The 16,258-nt window shown below is 38.7% G+C and overlaps 3 protein-coding genes across 3 annotated transcripts; 1 reads left to right on the top strand and 2 right to left on the bottom strand.

Moving 5' to 3' along the window:
* Positions 1-288: 288 nt before the first annotated feature.
* Positions 289-5,885, top strand: LOC131971418 (UDP-glucuronosyltransferase 2C1-like). The gene is made up of 2 exons (XM_059332853.1): positions 289-586; positions 3,371-5,885. The coding sequence occupies exon 2, from the start codon at positions 3,373-3,375 to the stop codon at positions 4,981-4,983; it is 1,611 nt and encodes a 536-aa protein (XP_059188836.1). The 5' UTR covers positions 289-586; positions 3,371-3,372; the 3' UTR covers positions 4,984-5,885.
* Positions 5,886-7,778: 1,893 nt separating this feature from the next.
* Positions 7,779-9,178, bottom strand: LOC131971424 (P2Y purinoceptor 1-like). The gene has a single exon (XM_059332864.1). The coding sequence runs from the start codon at positions 9,176-9,178 to the stop codon at positions 8,192-8,194; it is 987 nt and encodes a 328-aa protein (XP_059188847.1). The 3' UTR covers positions 7,779-8,191.
* Positions 9,179-14,520: 5,342 nt separating this feature from the next.
* On the bottom strand, positions 14,521-15,911 carry LOC131971426 (P2Y purinoceptor 1-like). The gene has a single exon (XM_059332865.1). It carries the CDS (start codon positions 15,909-15,911, stop codon positions 14,925-14,927), a length of 987 nt encoding a protein of 328 aa, XP_059188848.1. The 3' UTR covers positions 14,521-14,924.
* Positions 15,912-16,258: the final 347 nt, after the last annotated feature.

Raw genomic sequence — 16,258 nt, 5'->3', positions numbered from 1 at the left:
GCGTTACCGGCATCACTGCTGCCCGGTATGCCAGATGGCCAGTCCAGCCCTGGTAATAAACAATATCCAGATCATAGCAGCATAATTAGCTACTCGGAGACCATAATGCTCATATAAAGCAAACACACATTCTTTGAAAGAATAAAAAAAAAAAGTAAAAAAAAAAAAGTACGCTTTTGATGATTAGCTGTTATGGTGAGGTTAATATAAAAACTGTCCAGAAGGTGGAGTGACAAAAACAAAACAACCTTGGTGGTAGAGAGCAGAGGCTACTTTGTAGCTTGGTTTGAATTCCATCAGACACCCCTTTTAACATCTGTGAACTTCCGCATTCCGGAAGTTTGTAAAATCATATCCAGCTGGTTTTTGATGCAGAGGGAAATAGGCGGAACAGGGAGGAAAAATAGGCGGAGGGTTTAAAGGGGACCTCTGCATTGTTGCATTTGTTTGGATAAACAGTCGACTGACATGCACAGTTATTTCACCTAGAAGCTCAACAGCACAGTTCATTGATAACATCACACACTGGATTTATCTTTGTCTGAGGGAGAAGTCACAGAGAGCGTGAGGATTCAGAGGAGCTGAGGTGAGAAACTTTTTTATGGACAAACTACTTGTTCATGCATGTGTGCTCTGTTTTTAGCTCTCTTTTTTTGACCATGTGGTTTTAATCTTGAGGTTGTTCAGAGGAGGTTGTTCCAGGACAAATGGCTATTTCTCTATTCAAATTAGTTTTTTCACTGTAACAAACTACATATTAAGCCTGCAGAAAAGGCTATCTCTGTATGAGACCTTGCTTTTTTTTTTTTAGTGTAACAAACGAATGCACAAATATCTTGTGTCTGGGTCATTCTAGACACTACAATGTTTGTTTATGTTACATCTGCTGGCTTTAATTTTAGTCTAATAATTGTAATACTTTACGTTCAATATGATGCTATGCACACAGTAAAGTCTTGTGCAACACGACTTAATGCTTGCATAGTACAGGGCTCTGATACATGACACCTGCACAAGGACTTTGACTTAGGTGATGAACATTAACAGTTCCAGGAAAAATAACAGATTGAGACATTGGACAAAGAGCAACATGTAGCACATGATGAGACAGACACACTGTGATAGAAAACTGATAAGAAACACACCAAATATGGATTCAAAGTTACTTAAATGTTGCAGATGTGGTTGGAAACATTTTAGGAGTGGTGGATGAGTATCAATACCTTGCAGGGCACTAGCAGGGCAAAAAATATCAAGTGGGCCTCATCAGGTTTGAGCAAGCACACATGCACACACATTGATTTTTCTTTCAAATCCCACTGTCTCTGCCTGCTGTAAAAGAGACACACAAAGATTGTCAAATGTTTATTCTGGGCCAAAGTTTGTTCAACTGTTGTTTTTATGGTAAAAACGTGGCATCTGTGGTTGCCAGAAGTTTACCCTAATAAAAGTAAAGTAAAAGTTATAGTAGTAACTAGTAAAACTAGCTAACTAACTAGCAAAATGATATTAGAACTGTTGATTTCCCGTTTAAGATATCCATTTTATTCCATATTTTACCGTAAAAAATAAAACATTTTTCCATCAAAAGAATTATATTTTTGTTACAAACACGGTGCCAGTGTATTTCACAGTGGAGTAATGTATTTTTTTTAATGTAAAAAATACTGTTTTGGCTGATATAAACATTTACAGTGTTTCATTGTTACTGAAACTGAATTAACTCATTTATAATTTTTTTAATGTCTTTTACGGTCATGGTTTAGCAGTTTTTCACCGAAAAATCTACAGACATTTTTTTTTACAGTGTATTGTCTAATGTTTAAACACTAATACAGGAGCGACTTTGCGGTTCAGGAGGTATTTAATTTTGCTGTAGCTAGCAGCTCTAACCGATCTTACAAACATTTTATTGTCATATATTTATTTATTTTTTATAGGTGGCTGTGATGTAGAGTTCACTTATACAACAAAATTCTCCACAGTAAACAGGAGATGCAACTGTTTTGCAAGCTGTTTACGACACAGCTTCTGTTTGGACAGAACTCTTGACCAGAGGTCCAGGTTCTTCAATACACGATAGAGAATGTAACCGACACAGAACATGAGAATCAAAATAAGCAACAACTTAAAGCATCTTTGTAGTAACAACCTGTCAATCATACAGAAGCACTGCCCCAAAGCGTACCCTGCTTCATCACCTATTTTACTCTTGATGGGACAATAATTTACCCAGTGAACATCATGCTGTATTGAGGAAGGAGTTGAAACAATGATTGAGACCATCCACTCATTATAAGAATGTTACTGAGGTAATAAATCAAGTCAGAAGTATGGTCATATTACTATGGACTTACCCAGGATATGTTTAACTTGCTTAAAAGTACAGGGCCCTAGTATATTCACTTTTTTTTTTTACCTCCAAATTAATTGCAGTTGGGTAGATGGTATGGTAATGGTATCTTCAGATTTTACGGTGCCATCAACACAGGATGTAACAGTGTGACAACACACAGTATAAATTAATGACATTCATATTCACACCCAACTCTTTAAATCTATGTAAACAGGAGAGAGACCAATGGGTGCATGCCAACATTAGGGCATTAGTTCCCCAATGTTTGCATAATGTCCAACAGTACGGTGCAAAGTGGTTTTGAAATTTTGGCTGTGGCTGTGATGTAGTCTTCACTTATACATCAATATTCTCAACAGTAAATAGAAGATGTAACCAGTAAAATCAGCAGTAATATGTTTTTATTAAAATCAAAGCTGGTAACTGAGGCAGAACACAGCTGCACACACAAGTACAGCAACCAGTTAGTGTGAAAATCAGTCTACCACGACATAACACCATGCCCCTGCTGCTCGGTCAGAATGGCACATTTTAGTTCTCAGCTAGTTGAGAATTCTTCTGTCATCTGTACAACCCTCCTTCTTTTACATGTGTCTTAAGCGTACGTATACTCATTTGAATGTTGTGAAATGTTGACAGTATATCCAACACCACCTCATATGTATGCCCTGCATCAAAATACTCTCTGATAGTAGAGACTAAGTATGAATCACCGGTTGCGCAAATATTTTGAAATCATACATGAAAGCAGCATGTCCCTACGGTTAAAAAGACGGAAGTTGCGTTCATCCAATCAGTGACGAGTCATGTTACCCACAGGTACCTACCTTTTCCGTTAGAGTTTAATATCGTTGTGTTTTCTGATTTTTTTGTTGTGTTTGGCACTTCAGGGCTACCATAGGAAATGCTTGAAGATGACATAAAAAACATGATAATGTGTGAAGTTCTTCTGCAGCTTGAGCACTGTATGATCTGCAAATATTTGTTCAGTAAAGTTCTTTGTTTCTTCTACAGTGATGGGGTCATATCCAGCGCTGGCATTCATCCTGCTGTTTGTAGCTACTCTGTCCTCAAGTTGTGATGGTGGAAAGGTGCTGGTTTACCCCATTGATGGGAGCCACTGGCTTAATATGAAAATCCTGGTGGAAGCCCTTCATTCCCAGGGCCATCAAATCACGGTACTGCGTTCCTCCACTAGTTGGTACGTTTCCGAGGTCTCACCCCATTACACCTCCATCACCATCCCCCAGGAACAGTCCCAACACATAGAGAGCCAAGACTTCATGACTTCTTTCTTGAAGAGGTCATTAGAGATACGTCGGAATAGAGGGTCACTATGGGCATTTTTTGAGTTTTATGAGAATCTTTTCAACATGATAGGGGACAACCAGCAAGTAGTTGCGAAACTGGTCGTCAGTATCTTTGAGAACAAGACACTAATTAAGGAGCTGAAGGAAACTGGATATGATGTGTGCCTGACTGACCCTGCATTTCCAGGTGGAGTGTTGGTGGCACATTATCTCAAGCTTCCCATGGTTTTCAATGTGCGCTGGATTTTTAACGGGGATGCCCACTTTGCCATCGCTCCTTCTCCTCTGTCCTACGTCCCCCAATTGTTCTCCGACAGCTCTGACAAGATGGACTTTTTCCAAAGACTCAAAAATGCAATGTATCACAGCATATTGGTTTACATGCTCCATTATGTCTCAAGTCCACCTTACCAGGCTGTGTGTGATCGCTATTTTGGACCTGATGTTAGTGTGATGTCTCTCATGCAAGGAGCTGATATCTGGCTAATGCGGGTTGACTTTACATTCGAGTTCCCTCGTCCCACCATGCCCAATGTTGTCTATATTGGAGGCTTCCAGGGTAAGCCCTCCAAGCCTCTCCAACCGGATTTAGAGGAATTTATTGAGAGCTCTGGTGAACATGGGGTAGTCATCATGACCATGGGGACCCTACTGAGTGACCTCGGCCCTGAGATATCAGAGATCATTGCCTCAGCATTTGCCAACCTCCCTCAGAAGGTCGTGTGGAGACACCTCGGAAAAAGACCTACAACTCTGGGAAATAACACCCTGCTGGTTGATTGGATGCCTCAAAATGACCTACTAGGTCACCCTAAAACCAAGGTATTTGTCACACATGGGGGTACTAATGGAATTTACGAGGCCATCAACCACGGTGTCCCAATTTTGGGCATTCCTCTCATCTTTGACCAGTTCGACAACATGGTGCGTCTGAAGTCACGAGGAGTAGGCGAGTTTGTTGAAGTGACCACCTTGGATGTTGAGTCTTTGACAAGTGCTCTGAAGAACATTCTAGACCCAGAAAAGTCATACAAACAGAATATGCTCAAACTGTCACAGCTTCATCATGACAAACCAATTAAACCCTTAGACAGTGCCGTTTTCTGGGTGGAGTACGTCATGAGGCACAAGGGCGCAGCACATCTGCGCACTGAGTCCTATAAGATGCCATGGTACACCTATCATGGCTTTGATGTGGCGGCATTCTTTGTAACACTGGGTTTGATGATCAGCACAATCATCTGGGTTTCCTGTAGATGTCTCGTTAGACGTTTGAGAAGGACCAAGATGTCCACTTCCAAGTCAAAGAAAGAATAGATAACCTCATGATGAATCAAGCTGGAGACAGTAAATAACGTGAGATAAAACTGTTTTTTCTCTCTTTCTGATAATTGATTATGCTTAGTTTGTATGTTGCAATGCCTTTGAAAAGTCACAAAAATATTAAATGAAGGATTGGTGCCAGCTTATTTTTGAAAACAAAGTTTTGGTTCTTTTACATACATCGTTACAAATAAGGACAAATGGACAACTTTTATGAAGATAGAAAGATAGGAGAATATTTAATAATTCTTAACAAGTGCACAATTTGAATAATGATGAAAGCCACTACTGAATTATTGTCACAGAATAGGTATGAATGGATGTAAACCAGAGGGCTGAGAGCACTGTTAAGACCATAGACTGTATAAATAAGAATACAGTTAAGACACACAAGGTCATGACTCATCTGATGAGCAATGAATACTTCATTAAACCCTTTATGACACAGCTTCTGTTTGGACAGAGCTCTTGACCAGAGGTTCAGGTTCTTCAATACATGATAGAGAATGTAACCAACACAGAACAAGAGAATCAAAATAAGCAACAACTTAAATCATCTCTGTGGTAGCAACCTATCAAGCTCTGCTCCTAAGCGTACCCTGCATCATCGTCTGTTTTACTCTTGATGGGACAATAATTTACACAGTGAACATCATGCTGTATGGAAGAAGGAATTGAAACTATGATTGAGACCATAAACTCATTATAAGAATGTTTACTGGGGTAATAAATCAAGTCAGAAGTATGGTCATATTACTATGGACTTGCATACAAACAGTTCTGTTTGTAGCTGAACAGCGGGCAGCTGTATAGAATGGTGTGGTTTAGTGGAGGCAAATAACAAAAATATACCCAGGGTATGTTTAACTTGCTTAAAAGTAAATGGCCTTAGTGTACTCAACTTTGTTTTAACCTTCCTGTCGTGTTCCGGTCAAATCTGACCGATTTCCATTTCGATCAATCATAAATATTGTGTTTTACATTTTATTGTCTCAAGGGCTTATGATATCCTCCACACTAGGCATTTGAACATATACAATTGCTGATCACTACTTTCATTGAATTTTGAGTTGTTTAGTCAACTTTGTAACACCTGTGGTGTTCCCGGTCAAAAATGACCGCCATAGGAAATGAATGGGTGACCCTAGATTGTGTTCATTCATCAGATAGTACACAACCACAAATCCACCACCACCACCACACGCACACACAAACACACCTACACGCACACACACACACACACACACACACACACCTACACGCACACACACACACACACACACACACACAGACACACACACACACACACACCTACACGCACACACACACACACACACACACACACACACACACACAAACACACCTACACGCACACACACACACCTACACACACACACACACACACACGCACACGCACGCACACACACACACACTCCACCCCACGTGAACCCCTTTCAGACTGAGCATGTGTCCTCTCTTTCCCGTGCTTATGTGCCTGTCCCCCTACATGAACCACACCTTCCAGACTAAACGTGTAACACTTCAAAGTTACCAATTAGGTGTTTGTTATGGGAACCTGGCTCTTTCCTGGGCTAATGTGGCCATCCCCCCACGTGAACCACACTTTCGATACAAAACGTATGATATCTTCTCACAGATCCCCTATATATAGCTTGCTTGTGCATTGCTCTTATTTTACTCTGAACACAATGAGTCGGCGCCCGATCAGACGTTTTTCTGTCAGAGAGGCTCTTGACCTTTTTTTTCAAACTGATGAAGACGGGATTGGAGTTGAACCAGAAATAGAGGAGGATGTTTCAGAAATAGAAGACAACGATCCTGATTTTGATCCAGACCATCATGAGACCGAACAGTCAACAGATGGCGAGGAAGAGGCCCCTGTGGAAGACACACCTGAGGTGACATTCCAGTCCAAGGATGGCAACTTGCTCTGGTATTCATCCCCCCAGGACAGAGGAGGCAGAGCAAGAGGGGAAAATATCATTAGGATGTCACCAGGGCCAACACGGTATGCAACATCTCGTGTGGATGACATCAAGTCCAGCTTCCAACTCTTTTTACCAGAGTCCATTGTGGAAATTATACTGGCGATGACAAACCTGGAAGGGGGGCGTGTGTTTGCGGACACATGGAAGGCCTTGGACCAGGTAGACCTCCAAGCCTACATGGGTCTGTTGATTCTAGCAGGAGTATTTGTATTATTACAAATTATTCATAATCATTATTAGTATTTAGGAGAATTTGGTCTCTGTTTTGATTTTTCTACAATAAATGTTAATTTTGGAATACAACTTTCAATTTCTGTGTCTATTCACTGCAGTTATTCATGTAACCAGTAGTCTGAGACATTGTTTACAGGTTAAAAGGGAGTTAAATACAATTTGGTGACGATCAATGGTTTTTGTGTTAATGTAAGGGCAGTTAAAACAGGCCGGTCAAATTTGACCGGGAGCACCAAAGTAAGGGGGGAGAAACGAACACGACACAAAGGTTAACCTCCAAAATAATAGCATATAAGTTGGGTAGATGCAATAATAAATGGTATCTTGAGGTTGCCATCAACACAGGATGTAACAGTGTGGCAACACAGTTAAAATAAATGACATCAATACAGGAGGCATGCTTCCATTTCCTCTTGGGGTGTATATTCAGACCCAACTGCCAATGGGTGCATGCCAACATTAAGGTATTAGTTAAAATGTAGTACTATGCTTATCATCTGTGCCTTTATTTCACACAATAAGACATAGATAAAGAAAAAGACAGAGTTTCCTTGTTGTGTTTTTTTAATTTAATGGACCAAAGCGCAGTCTGAACACATGAGTTTTCAGTTTTACAACTTGAAACATTTCAAGTTCCTGGTTTAGCCAAAAGAGATCATTCATGACAGTGGGTTTCCACACTACTAACAACATCACTCCAATAACCTGTTCTGTTTAAACAACGACCCATAAAGTATGTCATATATGTATGTATGACATGTGTTAACTGCATCGTGACTAACACAACTATCAAAAATATGACTGTGAAGGCTAATTTTTCAGGTAAAGAAAGCAACACAAAAGAAAACCGACAATTTCATTTACATTGTTGTCAATTCACACCACTAGTTAAGATGTACAGGTGCATGCTGTTTGAGCTAATTATTATTTAGCAGTTAATGTTAAACTCTTAATTCTTGTTACAATTCATCTGCAGTTTGTGCCACAGGCACAGAGCCAGAGTTTGACAGAAACAAACGATTGAACATCTGATAAGCTTGCTGAAGTCGTCGTCTGAGCTGAGCAAGAATGTTTTCACTTCCATGGAGGTAAACCAGAGGGTTGAGAGCACTGTTCAGACATACAAGGCCACGACTTATCTGATGAGCAATAAATACTCCATTAGACCATTTACGACAGTTCCTCTGTTTAAGCAGAACTCTTGACCAAAGGTTGAGGTTCTTCAATACATGATGGGGGATGTAACAGACAGAGAAGAGAAGAATCAAGATGCACAACAACTTCAAGCATCTCTGTTTCAGTAACTTGTCGGTGGTATTACTACGACAGAGAACAACAATCACATGTCCATAGCAGCCCAGTATGATGAGCAATGGGATAAAAAACCCAGTGAGTGTCCATCCTAGGCTGTATTTCAGATAATCCTCAACATAGATCTTATTGGTGGTATCATAACATTTCCCAGGCTTGTTTCCAAATGTTTTAGTGAAGAACATGTCTGGGAGACTTTGAACACTCACCAACAGCCAAACCATGACTGAGATCCCCACAGAGTGAGTCAGAGTTATCCTTCCCTTCACTCTCATTGGATGGACAATGGCCAGGTACCTGTACACACTTATACAAGTAAGGAATCCGATGCTGCCATATAAGTTCAGGTTGAAGCAGAATCTTGTTATCTTGCAGAATGCATCTCCAAAGATCCACTTACTCTCCATTAAGTAGTACACCACCAAAAAGGGGAGTGTGAGGAGGTACAAAATATCTGCAAGTCCAAGGTTGAGAACAAACACGTTGACGTTACCCAGTTTCTTCCAGTTGTACAGCAAAGACTTCAGTCCCCATCCATTAGCTACCAGACCAACGATGAAGACTAAGATGTAAACGGGAGGCAGAAAATTGTGTTCAAATTTAAAGCTGACACGAGCACAGGAAGATTTATTCATTTTGTCTTCTGAGAGGAAGTTGGTACTGGTCTTTTTTCTCTGCGGGTGATCTGGCTTATAAGAGATGAAAGAAATGTGACCTACTTTATGTTCAATGATGACTTCCTGTGTTAAGTCCTGCTGCCTCAACTGTATATTTAAAAAACATCTTAATGCAGTTAATAAGAGGAAGTGAAAGTCCACATTGTCCACATTGTTCTGAGTTTTAGCACACAACACACAGCTGCATGATATTATTCATGATATGCAAGTGTGTAAACTGTTTGACTGATGCAGGAGTGCTTCATCCTTCACACAGGTGGAAGGTAAGAGTCTCCCTTTGATGGTAGAGTTGTTACACTCACAAGGACTTTTTAAACAATCATTATTTGAGATTTACAGATTCATTGAAGTTATGCTTTTATTGAACTTATTTGACTTTTTGTTTTAAATATTATACATACATAAAGAAGCATGTAGTCTAAGTTATACTTATATATTATACAAATTCTTTAACATTGTGTTAATTGAAACAGTCAAAAGGCTCAGTGATTCACAAACATATCTAATAACACTGATTAAAGCTTTTTTAAACAGGCTCAAAAAAACTAAAATTGTTTTGATAATACATATGTGAAAAAAAACAGTGACGTTAGGAAGACTATTTAACAAACTTGTGCAGAGCTGTGTTTCAGTTGTTCAGGGTGAGTGAAAATGAAGTCTCAGGTCTAAATAAACTGCAAAGACAGAAGTTTGCAGCCACACTAGCTTCTCTGAGGCCATAATGCTCATTATAAAGCAAATACACATTGTTTGAAAGATAAAAAAGTAAAAAGTAAGTTTTTAATGCTTATCAGTTGTGGTGAGGTTAATATAAAAACTGTCCAGAAGGTGGAGTCAAAGTCAAAGACAGTTGACATAGCTAAAGGTATATTTTGTTCTCAGCACAGAAGTAAATAGTTGTGTGTGGCAGTGCAACATAGTTTTTCTTTGTATGTGTGTTTGTTGGTGAGGGTGGTGCAAAAATGAAAACTGGATAGATGAAAGTGTGACAACAAGCACTCAAAAAAGAGGGGTTAAAAGTGGGGTTGGTGCGACATTGAGAGGCACCCTCCCCTCCTCCCATATTTTCTTTGGCACGGAGTCAAAGATGACCTTGTAACAAGTTTTTATAGGCAAAATATAGTGTGTCAACCATTTGGGGATGGGGGGCCTCATAAAGTTCTGTAGTCCAGGGGCCTCCAGTGATGTTAATGCACCCCTGACCATGCACAGCAGTGAGTAAGTGTCATGAGAATGCTAAATGCACAAAACAGACAATGTTAACGATCTTGGGTTAAGCAGTTGAAACTATCGTTCGCTGTTTTAGTTTGGTGTGTTATCATTAGAACATTTAAGGTAATTGTGAATGCCAATAGTTAAGCAGGTATTCAGTTGGCCAGTCTATTTTGGTGAACCTTTCAACTGTTTTGTTTTTTCTTTTGGCGGCTGCAGCAGACTCAATTCTAGGGCTAAAAAATATTGATATCAAATGAAACTAGAAGATCTATGGAATCCACTGGTACCAACCATTTCCTGTTTTAGCAAAGTAAAAAGGGATATGGTTATTTTCAAGGCAGCCGCCTGACCTCAAGTGATATTAAAGAAAATGGGTTCTATGATTGTGCCACAAGTCTCCTCTTTACAGACATGCCTACCTTATACAATGCCATGCAGTTAAAGGAGAAAAGCAAAGTTTCTCATGCATTTAACGTGTTATTTTCGCCTAAGGTGTTTAATATTTTTGTATACTGGGGTCCATAAACAGTGTGGAATTGAAAAATTTGGTATCTGTGGAAAGCTTAGACTCTTGAGGATTCAATAAGCTCAATTTTCCAAATATTGCAGAAATGCAAAACAACACATATAAATAATCCTGTGTGATACAAGGACTCACACAGCCGGTCTGGTCAAAATTCTGATATTAAAAAACAGTGCAACTGCAGTACAATGTGGTGCATAAAATTACATTATGTATAACATCTTTTAGTCTATGAACTAATATATTATAATCTGTATATTAGGAAGTAAAATAGAGTGAGGACTGTAACAGATGCATCCTTCTAAGTGCAGCAGAGAATACTGGCTGTATTTAAATTTCTTCTGAATGCACCTTAAAAATGGAAGCAAAAATCCTGATTGAAGTCAGCCCTATAAATTTAATTATGAAACATTAACTTCTATAACTTAAAAAATGACTCACTCTGCACCTCAAAAGTAATGTCCTTTGAAATACGTTGAAATGTTGCAGGCCTGGGCTGTAACTTGGGAGTGTGGCGGCCTTAAACAAATGTGCAGCGCATCCAAATTCAACACATGCTCAATATTGGTTAGTACTTACAAATCCACGGCAGGTCCCCAAAGCATTGGCAGAGAGAAGATGAAGACCTGGAGACAGTGGGTGGCAACAGTTCCGACCTGAGCTGCAGCAGGGGGGACACATCCACTCCTCACAGGAGAGTTTCCCAGTCCTCTCAGTCTAATAACAAACAAGTGTGGAGGGAAATATTGCACCTTTCACAAAACCACATTTATTTCTAAAGCTTGTGTTGCTTTCCAGATTAAGATCAATGACAGGCCTGTAATAAATAAACAAATTCGGATGTATTATTACAGGATGATCAGTAGAATATTGTAGTAAAATAATAAAAAAAATGTACCAACTGCAGCATTACAATAAGCAGTGCATAAATGCTAATACTTTTTTACTTTTACTTATTACATTTTAATGTCCCCATTAGCATACATATCATATTAACTGCATCACATTGGTACAGCATTAAAATATCCATAAATTTAGTTACCTAATGTCAATTCCAAAAAGTCTCCAACAAGATAGTTTAACTCTGTACTGACTGAAGTTAGTGACATATTAACTGTTTGCTGACATCAACAATGATTACATTGTTTACATTTACATTTAGTCATTTAGCAGACGCTTTTATCCAAAGCGACTTTACAGGAAGAAAAAAAGCAAACAATCAAGGTATAGTGCAATAAGAGCTATTAGTGCATCAATAAGTGCTAGTGACAATTCTTTAAGGAGTAGAATTATCGTGTGGTGCTAGGAAAGAAGATGCTCTCTGAAGAGCTGGGTCTTCAGGAGGTTTTTAAAGGTAGAGAGGGACGCCCCTCTGGTTGGAACTGGTAGTGTGTTCCACCAGCGGGGATCAAGAAATGCAAAGAGTCTTGTTTAACTGCACCCGGTTAGCCTGCGGCCTGTAAGCTACAGCCCACTACTCCACCTTGTGTTTTATGACAACAAATACAAGAAAAGCCAATATAGACTACCTGTTTTATTAGGTGCATTTTATGTGTATAAATAATAATAAAACAACAGCAAAGAGGCAAATGAATTACACAATTATGACCTATTTACAGATGCATCTCAATATATTATAATATCATGGAAAAGTCCATTTCCAGCAGTTCAAGTCAAATAGCCCGATCCAAGTATTGACTCATATAAATAGACAAACTTTTCAGAGGCCACATTTCCATATTAAAACATATTTTTTTTAATTTGTCTTTTGTAATATTAAAATTTTTTTGAGACACTGAATTTTAGATCTTCATTAAATGTAAGCCATAATCATTAGAATTAGAAGAAATTAAATAAATTAAGACATGAAATGTTTAATTTTGTGTGTAATGGATCTATATAATGTGTTATTTCCACTTTTTTTAAATTGAATTACTGATATAAATAAACTTTTCTATGATATTCAAATTTATTGAGATGCACCTGTAGATAATTTCTTCTCAACATTTAATCGAAGCACAAAAATAAGTACAAAAATAAGTAATGTGTTATGCCTTTATGTATTATATATATATATATATATGGTTCATGTTATGAATCCTTTCAGTGCTACTGCAGCAAGATGATGCATGGTGTGACCATAGAGTTTATAAAAAATGAACGACACATCACTTCCTCCAACTGAACGACATTCAGCATTGTAATCCTTAATAATTAAATAATTAAATCCTACAATTCTAGGGGATGATCTACCTTAGTAATTATTTTAACAGTCTCTTTATATAGACACCACACAGCAATAAAATAACTGGAAGTCAGATATTTAGAGCTGTCTATACATAGAGCATGAAAGAAATAAAACATCTATTTGAAACGATTAACATAAAAATACAGTCACCGAAAAAACAATAACGTATTCTTCCCTCTAAACTGCATAACATTTATATAAATGTGATATAGGTTACTCTAGATGTCACAATTAAAAAAAAAAACATGATATATACAGTAAAATGTTTAACATGTTGTTTCTGTGCTAAACTTCATCCGTGATTTGTGCCATGGACACACTACCGGAGCCTGCTGGAGGCGGATGACTGAACATCAGACAAGTTTGCTGGAGCAGCTGTCTGAGCTGAGCGAGAATATTTTCCTTTCCATGGAGGTAAACCAGAGGGTTGAGAGCACTGTTCAGACACACAAGGCCACGACTTATCTGATGAGCAATAAATACTTCATTAAACCCTTTATGACACAGCTTCTGTTTGGACAGAGCTCTTGACCAGAGGATCAGGTTCTTCAATACATGATAGAGAATGTAACCAACACAGAACAAGAGAATCAAAATAAGCAACAACTTAAATCATCTCTGTGGTAGCAACCTATCAAGCTCTGCCCCTAAGCGTACCCTGCATCATCGTCTGTTTTACTCTTGATGGGACAATAATATACACAGTGAACATCATGCTGTATGGAAGAAGGAATTGAAACTATGATTGAGACCATAAACTCATAATAAGAATGTTTGCTGAGGTAATAAATCAAGTCAGAAGTATGGTCATATTACGATGGACTTGCATACAAACAGTTCTGTTTGTAGCTGAACAGCGGGCAGCTGTATAGAATGAAGGTAAAAGACACTCCTGCATTGGTATCACTGGTCAGGTTTAGTGGAGGCAAATAACAAAAATATACCCAGGGTATGTTTAACTTGCTTAAAAGTAAATGGCCTTAGTGTACTCACCTTTGTTTTAACCTCCAAAATAATAGCATATAAGTCGGGTAGATGCAATAATAAATGGTATTTTGAGGTTGCCATCAACACAGGATGTAACAGTGTGGCAACACACAGTTTAAATGAATCACATCAATACAGGATGGATGCTTCCATTTCCTCTTGGGGTGTACATTCAGACCCAACTCTTTTAATATATGTCAACAGGAGAGAGGCCAATGGGTGCATGCCAACATTAGGGTATTAGCTCAAATGTAGTACTATGCTTATCATCTGTGCCTTTATTTCACACAATAAGACATAGATAAAGAAAAAGAAAGAGTTTCCTTGTTGTTGTTTTTTCATTTAATGGACCAAAGCGCAGTCTGAACACATGAGTTTTCAGTTTGCAACGTGAAACATTTCAAGTTCCTGGTTTAGCCAAAAGAGATCAATCATGACAGTGGGTTTCCACACTACTAACAACATCACTCCAATAACCTGTTCTGTTTAAACAACGACCCATAAAGTATGTCATATATGTATGTATGACATGTGTTAACTGCATCGTGACTAACACAACTATCAAAAATATGACTGTGAAGGCTAATTTTTCAGGTAAAGAAAGCAACACAAAAGAAAACTGACAATTTCATTTACATTGTTGTCAATTCACACCACTAGTTAAGATGTACAGGTGCATGCTGTTTGAGCTAATTATTATTTAGCAGTTAATGTTAAACTCTTAATTCTTGTTACAATTCATCTGCAGTTTGTGCCACAGGCACAGAGCCAGAGTTTGACAGAAACAAACGATTGAACATCTGATAAGCTTGCTGAAGTCGTCGTCTGAGCTGAGCAAGAATGTTTTCACTTCCATGGAGGTAAACCAGAGGGTTGAGAGCACTGTTCAGACATACAAGGCCACGACTTATCTGATGAGCAATGTAGACTCCATTAGACCATTTACGACAGTTCCTCTGTTTAAGCAGAACTCTTGACCAAAGGTTGAGGTTCTTCAATACATGATGGGGGATGTAACAGACAGAGAAGAGAAGAATCAAGATGCACAACAACTTCAAGCATCTCTGTTTCAGTAACTTGTCGGTGGTATTACTACGACAGAGAACAACAATCACATGTCCATAGCAGCCCAGTATGATGAGCAATGGGATAAAAAACCCAGTGAGTGTCCATCCTAGGCTGTATTTCAGATAATCCTCAACATAGATCTTGTTGGTGGTATCATAACATTTCCCAGGCTTGTTTCCAAATGTTTTAGTGAAGAACATGTCCGGGAGACTTTGAACACTCACCAACAGCCAAACCATGACTGAGATCCCCACAGAGTGAGTGAGAGTTATCCTTCCCTTCACTCTCATTGGATGGACAATGGCCAGGTACCTGTACACACTTATACAAGTAAGGAACCCGATGCTGCCATATAAGTTCAGGTTGAAGCAGAATCTTGTTATCTTGCAGAATGCCTCTCCAAAGATCCACTTACTCTCCATTAAGTAGTACACCACCAAAAAGGGGAGTGTGAGCAGGTACAAAATATCTGCAAGTCCAAGGTTGAGAACAAACACGTTGACGTTACCCAGTTTCTTCCAGTTGTGCAGCAAAGACTTCAGTCCCCATCCATTAGCTACCGGACCAACGATGAAGACTAAGATGTAAACGGGAGGCAGAAAATTGTGTTCAAATTTAAAGCTGACACGAGCACAGGAAGATTTATTCATTTTGTCTTCTGAAAGGAAGTTGGTACTGGTGTTTTTATCCGCGGATGATCTGACTTATAAGAGATGAACGAAATGTGACCTACTTTATGTTCAATGATGACTTCCTGTGTTAAGTCCTGCTGCCTCAACTGTATATTTAAAAAAATATCTTAATGCCAGAGAACAGTCAGTGAAAGTCCACATTGTCCACATTGTTCTGAGTTTTAGCACACAACACACAGTTGCATGATATTATTCATATTATTAAAAATATTAAATCAAGGATTGGTGCCAGCTTGTTTTTGAAAACACAAAGTTTTGTTTCTTTTACATACATCGTTACAAATAAGGACAAATGGACAACTTTT

This window comes from Centropristis striata, chromosome 5, assembly GCF_030273125.1.
Source record: "Centropristis striata isolate RG_2023a ecotype Rhode Island chromosome 5, C.striata_1.0, whole genome shotgun sequence".
Taxonomy (NCBI): domain Eukaryota; kingdom Metazoa; phylum Chordata; class Actinopteri; order Perciformes; family Serranidae; genus Centropristis; species Centropristis striata.
The sequence above is the reverse complement of the archived record's forward strand: the minus strand, read 5'-3'. Positions and strand labels throughout refer to the sequence as shown.

Excerpts from the sequence above, each read along its gene's own strand:
- LOC131971426 (XM_059332865.1), bottom strand. The coding sequence starts at position 15,911 with ATGAATAAATCTTCCTGTGCTCGTGTCAGCTTTAAATTTGAACACAAT.
- LOC131971418 (XM_059332853.1), top strand. The coding sequence starts at position 3,373 with ATGGGGTCATATCCAGCGCTGGCATTCATCCTGCTGTTTGTAGCTACT.
- LOC131971424 (XM_059332864.1), bottom strand. The coding sequence starts at position 9,178 with ATGAATAAATCTTCCTGTGCTCGTGTCAGCTTTAAATTTGAACACAAT.